This window comes from Pocillopora damicornis, chromosome 13 (genome assembly GCF_964200805.1).
Source record: "Pocillopora damicornis chromosome 13, jaPocDami1.2, whole genome shotgun sequence".
Taxonomy (NCBI): domain Eukaryota; kingdom Metazoa; phylum Cnidaria; class Anthozoa; order Scleractinia; family Pocilloporidae; genus Pocillopora; species Pocillopora damicornis.
Window position 1 is genome coordinate 14,135,335 of NC_142682.1, and position 17,913 is coordinate 14,153,247.

Consider the following 17,913-nt stretch of genomic DNA (forward strand, 5'->3'; position numbering starts at 1 on the left):
GCACCTAAGACCTTCCACTTAATCCTCAGCAAAGCTTTCATCAAAAGCTTATGTGCTTTGACTCCGCAAGTGACTGAATTTTCTTCAAGTAGTGTGATTGTTGATCTTTTCCTCTTTATATAAAGCAACTTCAATGGTAAGACATTTTTCAAGTCAACAACATATGCCATTTATTCTTTGTGGCATTTAAACTTTAGTTCACAAAATCAGGTTTTTTCGTGGTTGCCTTAGCAGCAATTGCCATGATAACTGTTACCTAACCAAACAAAATTATCCCACATAACTAACTGCCCAAGTTACATCACCTCTCCAAATTGTATATATATATTTTTGATTGATTAGTTCCAGATGTATTGCTGAAAAATATCAGAACACATGAATATTGATACTTCCAAAGTGACCTCACCACCCCTAATAGCAAGTCACTGACCCCACAATTTGTGACCACAACTAACGGAGTGATGTCATCTGGGCATCAAGCTGCCATCCTCTGATGTCAAACCTGTTTGGTAGTGGGGGTGCTACCACCAAAGAAAGGTCTCGATTGTTAAACAAATTCTCCCTGTGAGTTCCGAAAGAAATGTATAGAGAACATTAAGGAGAATAGGTTTACTGAAGTACCGGTAAGCGTCTAAAGGGTTAACTTATATGTACATTCATGATTAATGTTTTGGTGCAGTGGAGGGCTGCTGATTCTGGGGATGAGAAGGAAACAGATGAAAGGGAGAACCATGGGCCAAAGAGGACAAATCAGCCAACAGTGGAACAAGTATTTTAATGTTTTTAACGTTTGTGTGTTTTCTTCTCATTTACCGTAGTTAGTGTTTGTTTTTGTTGTTATGGTTGTTGTTTTTTTTAAATAAGGACTATTTTTGTTTGAATACTTATAGGCACCTCATCCAGAGATGAGTTCAGAAGTTGCAGATAGTGAGGTACAGTGTACACGTAAATTGGTTGCCTGTCTTAAAGGCTAATGCATTTCTGTGGCTACAGCAACACCCAATTACAGGGTTGCTTCAACCCTCTCACTCCCAGGAATAACCAAAACGGAATTTTTCCTCTCACTTTCAACTCATCACAGAGAAGAAAGATGTTTGGAATAAGGGCATATATCAGTAAGGGAATGCTATTTGATTTAACAACAAATTCTCAGAACTAAAGTCATAAGAAATGTATGGCAAACAGTGAAGAGAATTTAAATTTTCACCGTAGATCTTGAGAGTGAAAGAGGTGAAGGTTTGTGGACCTATCCTATGAATATCTCTCTCATTTTCAAGTGCCTCTCTATTTCCTATCCGCCAAAGAAAAAAGTACTTTATCACTTGTCTCCCTCCATTTGACACATATTATTGTAATTAAAAGTACCTGCAGAAATCCCTTTAAATTGGTACTTTCTGTTTGATTTTAGGCTGCTTTAGCTCTTGCAAATGCAACTCAAGAAAGGTTGGAACTTGAGAATAAGTTGATGGTCTTAGAGGCAAAAAAGGAGCAGATGGACACTTTGTTAAAGGAGTTGCAGTCTCTCAAAGAAGCACAATTAAGAAAAGGTACTGTGTACATTTTCGAAACATTACTGTGATATTCTTGTCCTTGAAAAAGGGATCATAAAGAGTGTGTCATAACTAAACCGTCGAAGATTTCTTAGAGAAGGAGGAATGTAACAAATTTCTGGTTTACTGTGGTGTTCTGCTTAGTGCGTGGGGAAATTGCATGTATTGGGTGGTGATATGGGGGGTTTCTGGGATGGAGAAGCCAAGTCATTCAGGAGGAGGAGCAGCATCACTCATCCAACAGAGCCGTGGATAGGCTGCGCATTTCGAGGCTGGTAGCGTAGTTCATCGTAACCTAACATAAGTGATTAGTTGGTTTTCGTGATCGTAACAGAGTGCGATCTCTTAGAATCCTCAGACGCTGCTGGTGGTGCAAATGCAAGTGTAAATGAGTCTAAACAAGAAGAGGATGAACCACTCGCCACTACATCTCAAAAGCTAGATGATGAGCGTATCCTAGAGGCTCTGGAAGTTCACGAAAAACTAAAGTAAGGACCATACGATGCTGGCCACTTCATAAACTACCACAAGGGTCTTTTTATGTGTAAGCTCAGCCTTACTCGGCAACATCATCCAATTCTTCTTTTTAGAGTGTTACTCTTACAGGAACGTGTAAGAGCCTAGGATCCTTCACATACAACATGTAGTATTTTGACTTTGTTTAGAAAAAATGCCGTAAAGAACTTGCATTGGAACAAACAGCCTGGCTAAACCCTTAGATCCCCAAGAGTGACTAGCATCTAAATTCTCCTCACAATATCACCCCTGAAAAAAACATCGAGGTCATGAGCAAAAAGGATATGATCATCAAATAAGGAAGCTCTTGATTATTCGACAAATTCTCCTCGTCAACACCTTTGGAAATGTATAGAAAACAGCATGGAAAATTTGCATACAGATATTAGGGTGTAAAGGGTTAAGGGTACCGTGCATCAAATGCTGCATGTACCAAACAGTGCACAATTAGGAGTAATGAGCATTGGGGTATTTCTTGGTGTGGCATGTGAACTCTAACCTAGAATATTTAGTGCTCTCTGCTTCGTGTATTGGAGACGTGGTACTTTTATAACTGCTTGAGACCTATGCATGCCCATCATAAATTTTCTTTTTCTAACACAGAAGCTTGCAAGAAGTGAGAGATCGCTTGAGCCAGTTGCGGGAATTGATTGGTCAATATCAGGTGAGAAGTTACCATTGTGTTCAGCTACGTTTGTTCTATCCTTACATTAACCCGACACTCTTTCATTATCCACATATTTTTGGTTCTGAGACACGTTTGGTGACTTTGTACAAGTAAATGAAAGACAGAAATTTATTGTCATATCAGAAAATCAACAAACTGGGTACAGTTGAAAGCTCTAACACAACTAGTATCAAAAACTAATGCAAGTAACTCATAAAAACTCTATGAAATATTTGCATACTGAAACAAATGTATTTATATCTTTTCCATTGAATATAATTTTATTTTCAGCTTTAACAGTGCTGCATCTAGACAGAAGCCAGACATGATTTACACATTACTTTTTTTGTATTCTCCAGCCATCTTTAAGTGAGGTGGACAGACCAGAGAATGGGGCACAAGTCCAACCTGAAAGAGAACGTCTCAGCTTACCTGTTCAGAGCAGTGAGGAAGCGGAAGAAATGGAAGGTGCGGTCGGAGGAGCAACTGGTGGAACTGACGAGGACTTCAGTAGTATTGAGTGGATGCTTAGTGCTGGTGTTGAAGACCCTGATCTAATGGCAAAAATAAGGTAAAATGCAGCCGGCAGAGTACAGTACCGCTCTAATGATACAAGTACAATTCCCAACAGTTTCATGAAGCGAGTTTTGATATTCGACATTCGAGTTTCGAGACGCTCGAAGAACTTCTCGAGGATCATGATCCTTAGTTGTAAAAATTTTGCTGGTTAGCATGGTTAATTAAAATTTTTCAGTTTAAGCTGAACATCGAGATAAGTTTCTAGAACATGTTTTATTTCTCCTGTACAAAGGCAACTTCAAGAAGCAAGGGCAAGGGTTACTCACCTGTTTAAACAAACAAATGAAAATGTTCAGGTATGTACCTGTGGGGAATGTATAAGTGCATTTTACGTTGCTTACCTGTATCTGTTGTAAAAATCTTATGATGTATATAATACGAAAAGATGCGGTGGACTACAGGCGGAATAAAATCTGTAGTATTGGCCTTTGTGCTAAATGGTTTGCACAAAATAATGAGCTTCAGTGGGCTGTTTGCTTCCTTGGCAAGGATGAAAGCAACGTTGATATTACTGAAGTATTGCACCAAATATTAATTTTGACACTTCTGCTCTCCTTTCGATATTCTTTGAGCATTTTTAAGTGTTTCGCATTCTTTGTAGACGTCACCCGCTAGGGTGAACAATGAACCTGTGCAGACACAGGCTGCAGAGGAAGACTCTGAGGCAGAGACCCAGACGGACACTGATGCTGAAAGTGCAGTGAGTGGCGGTAGTTCAAGTGTTAATGCCTTAGCTTGGCAAGATGATCCTGAATTTCAGGCTAAAGTCAGGTGAGTTGAGAACATTTTTAATCGTTATAGACTGATTTTATTATTATATTTCAGGCTTCAATCCTTTTCATTGGTCTTTGGGACCCCTTTACTTTCGAAAACGTATGGTAAAAGCCCGTACTTGATAGTTCTTCATATGTGTTTACGGGAAGTAATGAAGCCTTTTCTCCCGAACAATGTTACCAGCGAAGGTAATGATTGCAGTTGATATAATCAACATAACAAGAGGAGCGACGAGTGGAACTTATTGAAAAAAAAAATAGACTTTCTGTCGCGTATGCTTTTGGAGTAGCGTCTCATTTTTTTTCTCTGGATTATAGATCTGAAATGACTGCTTAAATTGCGGAAAGCATTTCTACTCGTGGTTTTTGTTTTGTTTTGTTTTTTTGTTTTTCTGTTCTATTTTGTCTTTTGTTTTTGCTTTCCATTCGTTCAATGAAACCAGTAAAATATATTTTCATTTTCTTTTTTCATTTAATATCGCCTAGGAAACTGAATTCTGCCAAGCAGAAGTTAAAACAGCTTCAAGAACTTGTCAAGAAAATTCAGCAGGTATAATTAACTTTTGATAAAGTAATGAAAAGTGCAATATTACTCACTTATATGTTAACACTCTTTTTAAGAAATCCAAACAACACCCTGACACAGTGTTCTGTACTGGTCATTGCCTAAAGGTTTAGCGAATTAGAGGCTTGTGTTTGCGTATGTGCTTGCGTGTGCGTGCGTGCCCGCGTGTTTGTGAATGTATTGGATGATTTCTTCCGTTAATACCACTCGCTTTTTAATACCATGTTAGCGTTCCATGTGTATTTTCGACCTTGCAAAACGTGCACTAAGATGTTCCCCAGGTAGACGTGGTACTTTCCACGGACGTGGTTTAAAAAGTATTGTGTAACTTTGAGCATGATGAAAGTAAGTGACAAACTGTCCGTGATAGAAAGATTTTTTTGTTTAGTTTCCGGAATCCTCTCAAACGCTACCAGCAGAGTTGGCAGAGTTAAGCTTCGATGAAGACGATTTCGATGATGACGATGATGATGATGATGATGATGACGACGATGATGATGACGAGGAAGCAGAAGAAGATGAAAATGACGAGGATGGAGATGAAAGCAACAGATCAGAGGCTTCCTATGACAATGAGCGAGGGAATGTGCAGAATGATGGTGAAGAAGTCTCTACGGCTACTGAGGACGAAGATGCTGGTGAAGATGTTCCAGCTGCAGCAGCTCTCAACAGAAACAGAATGCTGGATCTTGAGGGTTAGTTTCTAGGTATACTTAAGCTGTTTCGTTAAAGACACCGCTTTTCCTTCTCTGAGATGTGAAATGTAGCAGGAGGTATTTGTATTCTTGTTTGTGCTGGAAAGTTCTCGACCGTTGTTGACTACGGAGAACGGAGAACGTTTCCCCCTTAGGAAAAGTTCCAACCAAAGTTGCGACCTCAACTTGAAAGGGATTACCCGTTTTATCAATGAACAATCCAAATAAAATATCCATGTTCTAATTTACGTCCTCAGTTACTGAAACTGCTAATGTTTCTTATTCCAGGAGAAGACTGTCACATTTTCACGTTCAATACACATTTTAAATTTCTGACCGTCTGTGTGCGGAATGAGTGCCGGTTAACAGAAATTATTTACCCCCAGGTGGTTCATTTACACGTAGCATTTCAAAAACGCTTCAGTATGCATCAAGGCCCGCTACTTTTGAAAGATTCCGGTATAATTATGCGACTGAATAAGTGATGACAACGTATTTCTGTAATGACGGTTTACTTGTATTCAGCGACAACCTTGTGACAATATTTATAAAACAACTTGTTGAAAGTGATAATCAATGTTTGTAATACAAAATAGGCAATATTCGATTATACTCTTGAGGTATGTAAGATGAAGTGACTTGATTTCCTTGTAACAGGAAGTGACCAGGAAGCAGTGTACCAGAGGTATTTGCAGAAACAAACGGCAGAGCTTGAACAACTGCAGCAGGAAAGACAAAGGTTACTGAAAGTTCAGGAAGAACTGGCTAGAATAAGCAGGCAGTCTGGAAATCACAAGACAGCGTCAACACAGGTATAAAAGTAATGGGTTACCATAACACTCACAGCCGCACGTTGGGTTGTGGGGTGGCGGGTTTTGGGGAGACTACATGCATAGCCAGGTGTGGATAGGCTCCTAGTCTTCTATTTATTGCTATAGAGTAATCAATCAACATTTCCAGAAGTGATCCCCATGTAACTTCCTCTTATCATTTTCAAAACAATCTGCAGCGTTTGGTAGGGCGAGAATTGAAAGGCTTAAGCAAGAAACAACGCCAATTTCTTCATACATTATTTACAAGGAGATGTTAGAATGTTAGCAGCTAAACTAGACGATCGAGGGTCTTGTATGGGGAGATTAAGTTACACGATTTACGTGTTTGTTCTTGTACACAACTGAGTGAAGAAGGATGGAAACGTTTCTTTCAGGGGCATGTGTCGATAATTTTTTCTTAGTAAGAACATTGTTGTCATATCATATCGTTGAGCATCAATATGAACTTTCTCATCTGTTTGAATGTTAATTATCGTTAACACTTTTTTTAAAAATTTAATCTTAAGTAAATCATCTTCTATGTGTTGTATCACTCTCGTAATAAACCATTCTGAGCGTATCTGGAGATTTCGCCGATTCGCTCAACCTCGACAAGTTCGCCGCTCAGGAACGGTTAAGGTGGGGGCGAAGTTATTCTATTCGTAACTGATCAAAAACTCCTTTAAGAAACGAAAGTTAAAGTTAATTTATAGATCGAATTTATCGCTTCCTTCAATCCAGTTTGGATTTGAAATGCTCGCAAACCATTTTATGACCAAGGCTTTCTCTTTCAGACATTTCAAGCTTCCCAAGTAAAGCCACAAAAACCCGCAACTGCAGGAATAATGCTCAGAACTGGTGCATTTGCCACCAGCGGAGGAGCTCTCTCAGAGAGACCAGTCATGATCCACGCGCCAGTGAACAAGGAAATTTCAACGCAGACACCATTTTATGGTTCTGACCTGAGGGTTGCAAGATCTGTAGACTCGAGTGAACCCCCAAGAGGTGTGTTAGTCAGTAGTGTATGCACGGCATAGTAGACAGAATGACCTCGCACACGACTATGAAGTTAGAGTTGTTTTAGACTGACTGTCATGAACCCAAAACCAAAGGAATCATAGAGCCTAAGACTAATCTTCTTATCCTAATTACAAAGTGAAGAGAAACGAGAGCAGCACATTCTTGGGTCACTTGTGGAACTAAGGTGAAGATCTGCCCTTGGCCTAAGATTTGTTGGTTTTGCAGCGCGAGCGCAAATAAGACCCATACTTATTGCAAAATGGTAATAAAGATATCCATCCAAACGACGTAGGGATGAAGTGACAGGCTAATGTAGTAGAAATCTTGAAGGAAAAAAAAACAAAGTCGTTGGCGAAACTGTCAAAAATTCACGTGAATTTGATTACAGCTCGTCCAAGTTCGTTGGTGTGGTCAGAACTGAGACGTCAGAGAGAACTGCACGAGGAAAAGCTAAAGAAAAGAAAACAAAAATTTCTAGAGAAGCGAAAGAAGTCGGGGCTCGATGATTTGTCCGAAGGTGGGACATACTCTGTGAGGAGTGGAAGGAGTGGTGACATCGATGAAGGGTTTGGTGTGAGTATGATGAGTGCTGACATTACTACTGCTACCTGGGGCGGCTCAACTCAACCTAGCAGTACCCAGAATGATTCAGCAGTGTCCGCCGATGAATCTGACGAGGAGAACGAGGTGGCACAGGTAAAGCATGTGTGAACTTGTGGCTTCCTGAAAGGAATATGACTTTGCAGTAGCGCGTGGTAGGAATGGCACTTTAGATCGATGTTGATCTTCTCTTCCTGCACTTTGTTTTTTCACGCACTGTTTTATTAAAAGCCGATTACAGACCACCGCCTTTAAGACTTGGCATCTCTGTCTGTTTAGCTTGCGAGCAGGCTCTCGTGTTTGGGTTTCACATTACGACCCCTTTCCGGGTACAGCTGCTTATTACACCATCGGCAGCTACTTATGGAAAAAAGCTGACAAAACTCCTGATATGATAGAGGTAAAAACACTAGAATCGCTGGAGAACGCATCCGTCTGGCAGAATCTTATTCATGCTTAAGAGTTGCCCACTCCAGAAACGACACACTATTCATAAGTTTCAAAATGATACAATCTATCAACGATGATATTTTGTTCCTCTTCAGTAGCGACTTCTTGTCTCAATCGTTACCGTCGATTGACTCGTTTGGCTACTTTTTCCCTTAAATTTGTCTCTTTTTGTGTCCTTGGGAGTGATACTTAATTGAAACGTTCAACGATTGCGGATTAACCGGTTTGCAAATTACGAAGTTAAAGCATGTTCTCTTGGTGCAACATTTCACTTTGTTTCATTAAAGATCGCCGTGGAAGTAGAAGATGATTATCCGGACGGAATCGTTCAAGCCGAGGAGGAGGAAGAGGAGCGTCTTGAACCGGAGGCTTTCTCAGGATCAGCTCAGGCAGTGTTTAGAGGCAGAGAGAGAGTTTCTCGTATGACCACCTTTAGGGGCAGTGTTGATAGCACCTCCCAACCCAGTAGCGGCAAGAAACGGAAGATTGATGGCACGGCAATATCTGGTATGACTTAAATATTTGCGGTCGTTTACTAGTTAATGAAGATTTTTATTTTGATATATTTATCCTGTTTTTCTAAGCTTTAAGAGTCGTTCTTACTTTCTGGCTGCGCAATTTGTTTGTTCAGCGTTCTGTCAAGCAACTATCTCGTTGATTCCCAGACAATGAGCAAACACTTATATTTGAAACTGAAAGCTTGTGTCTCCAAATTTGCGAGATTGGAGTTTCAGTTTTATAGAAGCAAAAATCGAGACATGAGGGACAAGGTGTATTTTTGGGCTCCAGCTCTGTTAATTACATACAAAGTATACAGTCAATTCTTAGTTTGTGTTTCAGACGGAATACGTTGAAATATAGTTTTTTTTTCCTCCCTCGCAGTTTTTTCCCTAATTTACCAAACAAGGTGGCGTGACTTACCTCTCATTACCTTTTGCAGTACTCTGCAGTCTCGCTCTGTGCTTTAGTCAAGACATTAAGTGTTCGTCTAACAACACATGGATTTACGATCATACTTGTGCGTGTCCTTAGAAATATCCGAAGTCCATTTTAGATCTAACTTTTGGGTAACGAGAAATGTAAGCACTCGTGTCACATCTGTGTAATACCAATCTCTACTCTTACGTAAGGTGGAGTTCGAAAAAGGGAAAGAGAGAGAGGCCTCACTTTTGAAGACTGGCCAAGAACATTCTATTTTGATAGGAATTCACGAGGAAGAATAAGACAAGAGGTACGTTCCATAAAACTCTTAAAATTCAAACAAAAAAGTCTATGATTGTCTTTTTGGGCATACGAACCGCAATGATTAGAGTCTGAAATGAAAGAGATATGCATTTACGAGTGAGTTAGGAAGCAGAATTGTGTAGATCGGTAGAGTAGTGAGTGAATAACAAGTCTTGTTGATAAACTTGAGTTTGATTTAGTCAGAACCGTGAACGTTGTAGGAAGCTGGGAAGGAATGTCCGCTAGATGCTAACTTCAAGATATATCAAGAAAATATTTCCTTGAGATTTGTTAAACCGGCATCAGGGGTTTCACCTAAAGCCGGTTACTGGCGGTGTCCCGTCGCCTTTGAGCCCTCTTACCGCCGTACGTTTAGCTTGCCTTGTGGCACAGCCGCCGACTACGCCATCGCCAGTCGCTTATGGAAAAAGTAATTGAAACCCCTGCTAGAAGGATCTCTCTAGTAAGCGTAAGCACCTCAATTACAGTTCCTCTTAATTTTCTAAAGTAAAGTTTTAATGTCGGATTCATGATACGCTGCAACCTTTGTGGTTGTTACGATCTGAAATGGCTAAAGGTGTTCAATGTTCCTCTTTAGAACTTCACGCCAGCTGAGCAGCTCATCAAGGAACGAGAGCAGGAACAGTTTAACATGGAGCGGCAGGCATGGGAACAGCACTGTGAGCGTCTGCACCAGGAGGTGTCCGACCTCTCCACTCTGTGCAACGGACTCCTCAGAGATCAACAGATGCTAGTGTCTACGGTGATTGGCAGAAGCGTTCCCTCCGGAACAGCGGCAAGCCCGAATTTGGGTAACATCCCAGAACCTTGTATCGGTAAACTTATTCATATCCATCCCCTTCATGTAGTTTCATGTGTATCTTGCTTAACTGGCGGAGTTACTTGCGCGGTGACGAAATGCACTTTAGGAAATCGCTTTTACGCAACTGACAGTCGAAGTCATATCTAGGTAAGATTTTCCCGAAACGAGACGTTCGTTAAACGATCGTTAACTTTTTCAAAATCTTAACTTGTTTAATTGCCTTGGAAATGTAATCCTTCGAAGATGATAACTCCACTGATTCGGGAATGTCAATTTATTAGCAACAAACTTATTCTGGACGTACATAATGTTACTTAATTCTTCTCTGAACTATTATCGATACCCAGTCTTATTTTCTACGGTTCAGGCGGAAATCCATTCGAGCAATATCAACAAAGGCAACAAGAAGCTTATCAAGGACTTCAAAGCTTCTTTGATCAGCAGCGTTATATGCAGCAGCAACACCAGATACTGCAAAGCCTCAACCAGTGTTATTCACAGCTTCAGCAGCAACATCAAGATATGGCGACCCTTCAACATCAATTCCAACAGCTGTTTACGTACAACCCCTCCGCTGCAGCAAGTGACCACAATCCCTCACCACACAGACCTCAAACTGTGACTCCTAGCGTTTTAAACAATGCGTCTCCCTCCTTCATGAGTCTGCCATCGCATAGTGTTTTGCAGCCTCCCTTATCTGCGCCTCTGGTTAGCCAGTCACCTTTTACCAGTGCATATCAACCGCCATCTTCCGCACCTGTGTTCAGAACTTCTTGGTATCCTCAGTTTAGTCAGGTGGGTGGGTAGCAGTCTCTACGTTCAAGGGAAAGGATTAAATAAAGAGCAGTTTTTGCAAAATTGCCACGGAACCGTCTTGTGCGTTAAGTAACACGCGGAATAAGTAACCCAACAATGTTGCGTTTGGAAGGAAAATCGTTAAAATAACTGTGACCGTTACATTATAAAATTCAAACTTATATTGCAGCAAGAATATGATAGTTATTTGAACTAAATTGAATGAATAGACAAATTAATGAGTAAATAGATACGTGTTTCTCTGAATACGTATATAGATGAATGAGTGGATGGTCAACGAAATAATCAGAATCTGATTTCTTGACTGGAGAGTGCATGTGGCTTACAAATAACATGTCTCAAATGAAATATTTCGTGTCTACCTTTTCCGATGAATTCTATTTTTCTGAGCATTTTATTAGATTCATTTCGCTAGTTGAACATTTTTCGAGTTGTTTCATTCACTATTTGGTTAATGTATATTGTTATATAGCTTTGGGATTTAAAATCACCATCATTAGTCCCTTCTTCATTAATGCAGTTTGTCTTTCCAGCAAACCACATCTACTGATCCACCACGACAAGCTATGCAGGAAACTTTCAGTGTGAACCCAGACACAGGCATACCAAGTCCAAGGTCTACTTCACACCGTGGGCATCCTGTTGAACCTGCTCCACCTCCACCCACCTCGTCAGGCACGGGAAACCCTGTGATGGTAGTTCGAGAGGTGGGACCTAGCGCGACAGGAGTGGGTCTGTCTCCTGGTAATGCTAGACTTGAACGGAAATATGATCCGAGTTCTTATCAAGGTAGGTACATGCAGTGATGCTGGATTTGACATTTAACCATGGGCAGAAGATGGTTCCCTAATTTGTCACGTGTGAACATTCTCGTGTCGTTTAGTCAATTATTCACGGCTCTAGTTTTTATACGGAAGACAAGCAAGAATGTTTCGTTAAATCCGCGGTGTGACTTTTGAGCGTTTATATATATATAGTCATGAATCAGTGCACTTTGTGCATCTTTCAGAACCGACATCTACAAGTGCAAACGTACCGAAAACAGGGAGCAATCCAGATGTGATTGGTCGCACGTTTAACACACCACTGAGAGCAGCCGCCGCGGCCGACCTAGCACAGAAAGATAAATCAGCCTCGAGGGGTGCAGGATTCAGTTTAGCCCAAAAACTCGCAGCTGAGTCAGTAGAGACGTCTTCAAGAGCTTCAAGTGTGCCTGGAGATGCACAGGATGTTGCGAAAGGGTAAGCGAACATATATCTTTTATTCGTCAGCCGGGAGGTCCGTGTTGAGAAAAACTTTGCCCTCTGTCTTGGGTACGCCCTCGTCCTACGGCCTCAGGGCCTAAACTTATTGAAATGCGTACCAAAAGAACCCGAATTGAATATAAGATTCAAAAGGCTTCCAAACAAACTTAGACACATTTTTTTAACAAGCGTCTGTCACGATCTGACACCTGTCAATTAGAGAGCGCGCAACAAAGCAAAGCGCATGTACTCTCTTGGGAAAAAAGGCAACCACAACAAAAAACGGTACTGGTTTGGCACACAAACTCAAGTTCAATTACTGTCACGACAATTTTTTCTTCAAAAGCATTCAATGATCTCATGGAGAGTATTATTCACTTTCATCGATGATTAATGTACGAACTAGAATACCTCTGATCAGTCAGTTAATGGTAAGGAAAGTAATTGTAAATAAATTAACCCTTCAACTCCCAGATCAAATTTGTAACTCTTCTTACTTTCAACCATACAATTCTTATATTGTTAGTTCAGAGAATTAAATATTAGATCAACTAATTATCCCCAAATTGATATTTTTCTTGTTCTCCTCACTTACCTGGTTGATATTGTATTGATATTGTTAGGAGAAATTCTGTCTTGGTCACTCATGGGGGTTAAAGGGTTAAAATTTATGTTGTTGTGGGACTCTGCTCGTTTGTTTGCTGCAATGGCGTGTATAAAATCTAGTCTTTCTTCCACCGAAAAACTAAAGTCAAATGAGATACTATCTTCCCAATGGGAATTTGGTGCGGCCTTTTCTCGTTGAGTTCCATCGCTTTGTGTAGTGCGATTTACTGTACAAATGACCACATTGAACATACTTGCAAAGACTTACGGAGAGCGTATTTGTAGTGGGACTGAAGACTTCGCTCACCGTTTTACAACTAAAAAATTGTTTCAGATAATTGAATGAATGAAAATTCCGTAGATAGATTTAATTGTAAACAAATACCTAACATTTAAAGACTTGTGGCCCTCCATCCAGAATACATTAAGAATTTTTTTCAGCCCAGGCTTATTACCGGCAGTTTACGGTATGTCTTTATAATTTGATTTAAACAGAAGGATGGCGATGCCAAACGACTCGTGGTTTTGTCATTTTAATAGCTTAGATAACATGGCGACCAAATTACATGTAAACTAGGGATAATCAAATGCAATCATTTAGTTTTCATTGAAAATGTTCAGAGCAAAGTTGAGTAAAACACTGTTTCCTTTCTTCCTCATTTTAACTCTTTAGGTCTTGGCAAGAGGCAGATAGGTAGGATCAATTCGTTCAATTTGATACTACGTTTCTGATACATATACTTAGTTATCTTAACCTATTAATGCATCGTACTGAAATCCTGCAGGGCATCAGAGGCAGGCAGCGAGTTTTCACTTTTTGAAGCACTCAGAGACTCTATTTATTCCGAAGTTGCAACGCTCATTTCTTTGAACGAATCCAGACCACATTTCTTGGTAAGCGCTGATTGAACTTTATTCAATTTTTTAATTCTTGTATTTAATGTTGAAAATAAGAACTGGCAAAGACTCCGCTAGTGGCGAAGTATCTAGGGTTTAAACGTAACCTCCTTTTCAGTCTGATCACCGAATTATAACGCGTTCATGCGCATGCCCCTTCTCGCATTATTAGTCAACACTAAGCAAGATAGTGTTTGTACATAGCCCACTCTGCTTATTACCTAACTTTACATTAAAAAGCCTAAGTATGGCTATAGTGTGGCGCTAATTTTTTTTCTCCAGCTCGAACTGTTCAGAGAACTACAGCTATTAACATCAGATTACTTAAGGCAGCGTGCGTTGTACGCCCTACAAGATTTGGTAACAAGATTTTTAACAGAGGACTCAGTTGGTGCTGAAGGAGGGCCTCTGCAGCAAGCAGTAAGGATACTTTAGTTTAATATCTAGGGTTTGTTTCGTACGTCGTCGCTTTATTTGTTATTCAATCTGTGGTCGGTATGTTTTTGAGCTCTCCTTTCCGCGAGCTCACTCTTTCACTCATGACTTTACTTCTTTGTTTCTCGTGTCTCGGACTGCGTATTTTTGTCTCGTTGCTTCTTTATCCATTCGTTTATGTTTTTACAGCGATTTCAGGAATGGCTAGGTTCCAATTCTGAACTGACTCCAAGTGAAACAGTAGAGACATTTGAAGACGACGAATCTGAGGTGAGAGATGAACTGTGCACCTGGAGAGGTCGTTACTTTGTATCTGTCTCCTGTACCAGTATCATGTCAAAGGATCATTGAGATTGAAAATATAAAAACCTTTAACCTCTTAAGAGTGACCAGCATCTAATTTTCCCCGCAGTATCACCCTCGAATCAAACATTAAGGTCACGAGATTAAAGTAAATGATTACCAACTAGAGAAGCTCCTCATTCTTAATCAAATTCTCCATGTCAAGACCAAAGGAAACAAATAGAGATCAGTATGGAGAATATGCATACTGATGTTGAGGTATAAACGGATGAGAAAAGGACCTTCGTGAGTGTTCGCTAAATACAGGATGACCTCCCTACACAGCTGCTGATTGTTCAGCTCTAACAACATGTAGAATAGGGTGAGTAATAGTCAGACTGGCTCTCTCGTCTGAATGGAATAACGGTTAATTTCTCTTATAAATAATTTCTTTTTGGTTGTTGTTTTTTTTTATTTTGCTACTTTGTAGACGAGAGAGGCTGCAGTCCCAGCCGAAACGGTGACAGAAGGAATCTATGACTACGCAGAGAATGTCGAGTCAGGAAGCACCCTCTCCACACCAACATCGAGTCACGCTGGTGAGGCACCCTTTGCGTCTGAAGGTCTGGGAGACACTGTCATTCACCTCGACAAGGTAAGCCGCGTCAAAAGAATATCAATGCTGGTGGTACAATATAATCCGGGCTGAACTTTAATTAAAGGCTATGTATATCTACTATGACTGGTTAGTTAAGGTCGCTCCCTTTTACCCGATATGTAAATTCCCAGCGTCATTCTTTACTCCAATGGAAAATGCATGACCAGAAGGAGAAATTTCCCGGGAAGGGGGCTTATTATTTTATATCTATTGATTCGTGTGGTCAATGCTGACTTATGGAAGGAGCCTTTAGAGTTAAGTAAAGGTTAGTTCTTGTACCTATCTTTGAAGGCTCTTAGCAGGATGCGTGAATATGAGAGACTGAGAACTGAAGGGAAACTGACTGAACTTGTGTCTGGTGCTGCCTTGTTAAAAGGGGACAAACACGTCAAAGACGACGTCACCACCAGCTCTGCTGGAGACGTAGGAAGCGAATCTTCGATATCGGATGTTCAGGTTAGCCCTGTTAGCACGCTTTCTCAAAAATATCAGTTGTTCTGTTTCATATAGCTGTTTTCTATGTCTTACGTTGCGCAAGTACGTTCGTTGCCATCAAATAATAATTGTGCCGGTCGTTATGGCAAATATGTCTCCATCGACCCCACTCTGAGATTCACTTCTGCAACCTGCCAATTCGGCGTTTGTGGGGGAAATGTTGTGTATCGTTAAATTATCCAACCTTTTTTTCATAGTATCCAAGAATCGACACTCAAGCCCTGGACCATCTCATTAAGTCAATCATGTCGGTAAGTACATTGAGAGCACTCAACACTTCCTGTCCAAAATAAGCATTTTACGATCACGTGGTTTTTGTCACTTTCCACCTTATGTTCTACCCTAAGTTCGTTTAGTGACGTTGGAAATTTTAATTAGTTAGCGTTATTTAGCCCTCTTTTAAGAGTAAGTGCCTTTTTTCTGTGCAAGTGGCATCGTTATTGGGTTTCGTTCCATAACCTTAACCATGGACGTATCCTAGTTTCCTTAACCTTTAGTGACAAGGGGTGCTACCACCTCCCTCAGTGAACGGGATGTCAGTCCACCGCGGGTAGTAAGTCAGGTTTTCCTCGCAGCTTTTCGAAACTCGTGTATACCTCTAGTTTAAGAGCTAAAGAGAAAGTTTACTGTCTCGTCCAAGAACACAACACAACGATGTGGCCTGGGCTTGAGCCTTGTGCTCTTGTAGTTCAAATAAATGAAACTGACAATTTGAATTCCTACGCATGCCCTCGTAAGTTTCTGAAGTTAGATTTGGAAACGAGAAATAGTTTCGAGACACTTATTTGACATTCATAGTGGTCATGAATTTTTTAGGAGGTAATACCTTGTTTGAATGAACACATGGAGGATACATGCACATCTGATCTGTTGGGTTATATAAGAAGTCTGGTGTTATCACGGATTCAAGTTAATGAAGATCAGGTAAGCTTACTTTTATTCTACAATGGAAAATTGGTGTTCTTATGTTACTTTTCTTACATAAAAGCCATTCTGCGGTCTTCTATTCCATCATAACAAGTTTGAAATTGACTTTTTTTTTTCTTTTTTTCCCACATTTAAGGAGTTTGGAAGGTTCTTTCACAAACAGCTGGCTTCCATTCTTCAGGATTCCTTATCAAGATTTACAGATAGAACGTGAGCTAACTCCTGTTTTTTTTTTTGAAAATTTAATTTTGGGTTTAACTTTTACCGCTTTCCTATGCCATTGTTTTCCCTTTAACTCGTAGGAGTGTCGAAACTTCTAAATCTTTCCATATATTGTCACCATTTGTAGTAGCGTTTCAGGAACAGTTCCAAAAAAGAGGAACTTGACTTAAAACACCTTTCCTTCAATGACTTTGTCTTGCTAGAATGAAAGACTGTGGAGAGGATATGCTTGTCGACATGTCTGAGATTTTGTTCAACGAGTTGGCGTTTTTCAGGCTTATGCAAGACTTAGACGGGTGAGAATTTCCGTAACAAGAGTGTTACATAAATTGAAGGCCTCGTCTATACCGAGGTAGTAAAATTGAAAATCCAACTTTATCCCTACAGTTATGCCTACCTTCCACGCAAATCTGGAAAACAGAATAAATTTAAAAAACGCCATTTTCCCTTCCTATTTTGCATGAAAAACTTGTCGTGGTCGGAATTTATTTTCCGCATCACTGTCGCATCATCCTGTGATTTTTATTTTCATTTTATTTGGCGGCATGATCAAATCCTTAGTAGCCGTATGTCTAATAGTCCTAGGTTTCTGCCGCCTGTGATTTCTCTTCCTAAAAAAACAATTTGTTAAGGTTGGACTCGTAATTTATTATTGTATATTTTTTTTTTCGAAAAAAGCTTACAACACCGTTGCATTACTGTGTGATTTTTATTTGTATTTCATCTTGCGGCGTGATCAGATCCTTATTAGCCGTATGCCCAATAGCATAGTCGAGAGTTCTTTTCTTATAACTTGGTTGTAAGTGTTACACGACTCTACAATATTTATCTTCCCGTGTTACGCTTTTAAACAGAGGTCGAGGTGCCAGCCAAAGGCCAACGTGGCGACAGGTTAGTTTCGCTACTTAGTCTGAACGTGCTTGTCGCTGTTTTACACTTTACACTGCGTGCTGATTTACCAAAACTTCAGGCTTTATATGATGTCAGGCATTTGATGTTATTAACTCATAATCAACTTTCTGTGCTTTCTGATGTCCAGCTATCGTTGTGGTCAACC

General features: G+C 40.2%; 1 protein-coding gene across 3 annotated transcripts in view; it reads left to right on the forward strand.

Moving 5' to 3' along the window:
- The window catches only part of LOC113685240 (uncharacterized), a 37,534-nt gene that overhangs the window by 13,391 nt on the left and 6,230 nt on the right, over nt 1-17,913 (forward strand). For 2 of the 3 annotated variants that reach the window (XM_089191772.1, XM_089191774.1), the window contains exons 13-42: nt 680-769; nt 891-932; nt 1,409-1,547; nt 1,900-2,038; nt 2,670-2,730; nt 3,093-3,304; nt 3,545-3,608; nt 3,914-4,083; nt 4,572-4,635; nt 5,039-5,345; nt 6,003-6,157; nt 6,952-7,162; nt 7,566-7,873; nt 8,515-8,734; nt 9,358-9,458; nt 10,050-10,287; nt 10,642-11,069; nt 11,624-11,879; nt 12,100-12,331; nt 13,614-13,634; nt 13,726-13,834; nt 14,120-14,257; nt 14,462-14,542; nt 15,045-15,209; nt 15,504-15,668; nt 15,905-15,958; nt 16,524-16,631; nt 16,771-16,844; nt 17,060-17,152; nt 17,711-17,747. In XM_089191772.1, coding sequence (XP_089047898.1) covers nt 680-769; nt 891-932; nt 1,409-1,547; nt 1,900-2,038; nt 2,670-2,730; nt 3,093-3,304; nt 3,545-3,608; nt 3,914-4,083; nt 4,572-4,635; nt 5,039-5,345; nt 6,003-6,157; nt 6,952-7,162; nt 7,566-7,873; nt 8,515-8,734; nt 9,358-9,458; nt 10,050-10,287; nt 10,642-11,069; nt 11,624-11,879; nt 12,100-12,331; nt 13,614-13,634; nt 13,726-13,834; nt 14,120-14,257; nt 14,462-14,542; nt 15,045-15,209; nt 15,504-15,668; nt 15,905-15,958; nt 16,524-16,631; nt 16,771-16,844; nt 17,060-17,152; nt 17,711-17,747 — 4,482 coding nt within the window. The remainder of the gene's footprint in view (nt 1-679; nt 770-890; nt 933-1,408; nt 1,548-1,899; nt 2,039-2,669; nt 2,731-3,092; nt 3,305-3,544; nt 3,609-3,913; nt 4,084-4,571; nt 4,636-5,038; nt 5,346-6,002; nt 6,158-6,951; nt 7,163-7,565; nt 7,874-8,514; nt 8,735-9,357; nt 9,459-10,049; nt 10,288-10,641; nt 11,070-11,623; nt 11,880-12,099; nt 12,332-13,613; nt 13,635-13,725; nt 13,835-14,119; nt 14,258-14,461; nt 14,543-15,044; nt 15,210-15,503; nt 15,669-15,904; nt 15,959-16,523; nt 16,632-16,770; nt 16,845-17,059; nt 17,153-17,710; nt 17,748-17,913) is intronic. The other variant, XM_089191775.1, reaches the window with a different exon arrangement.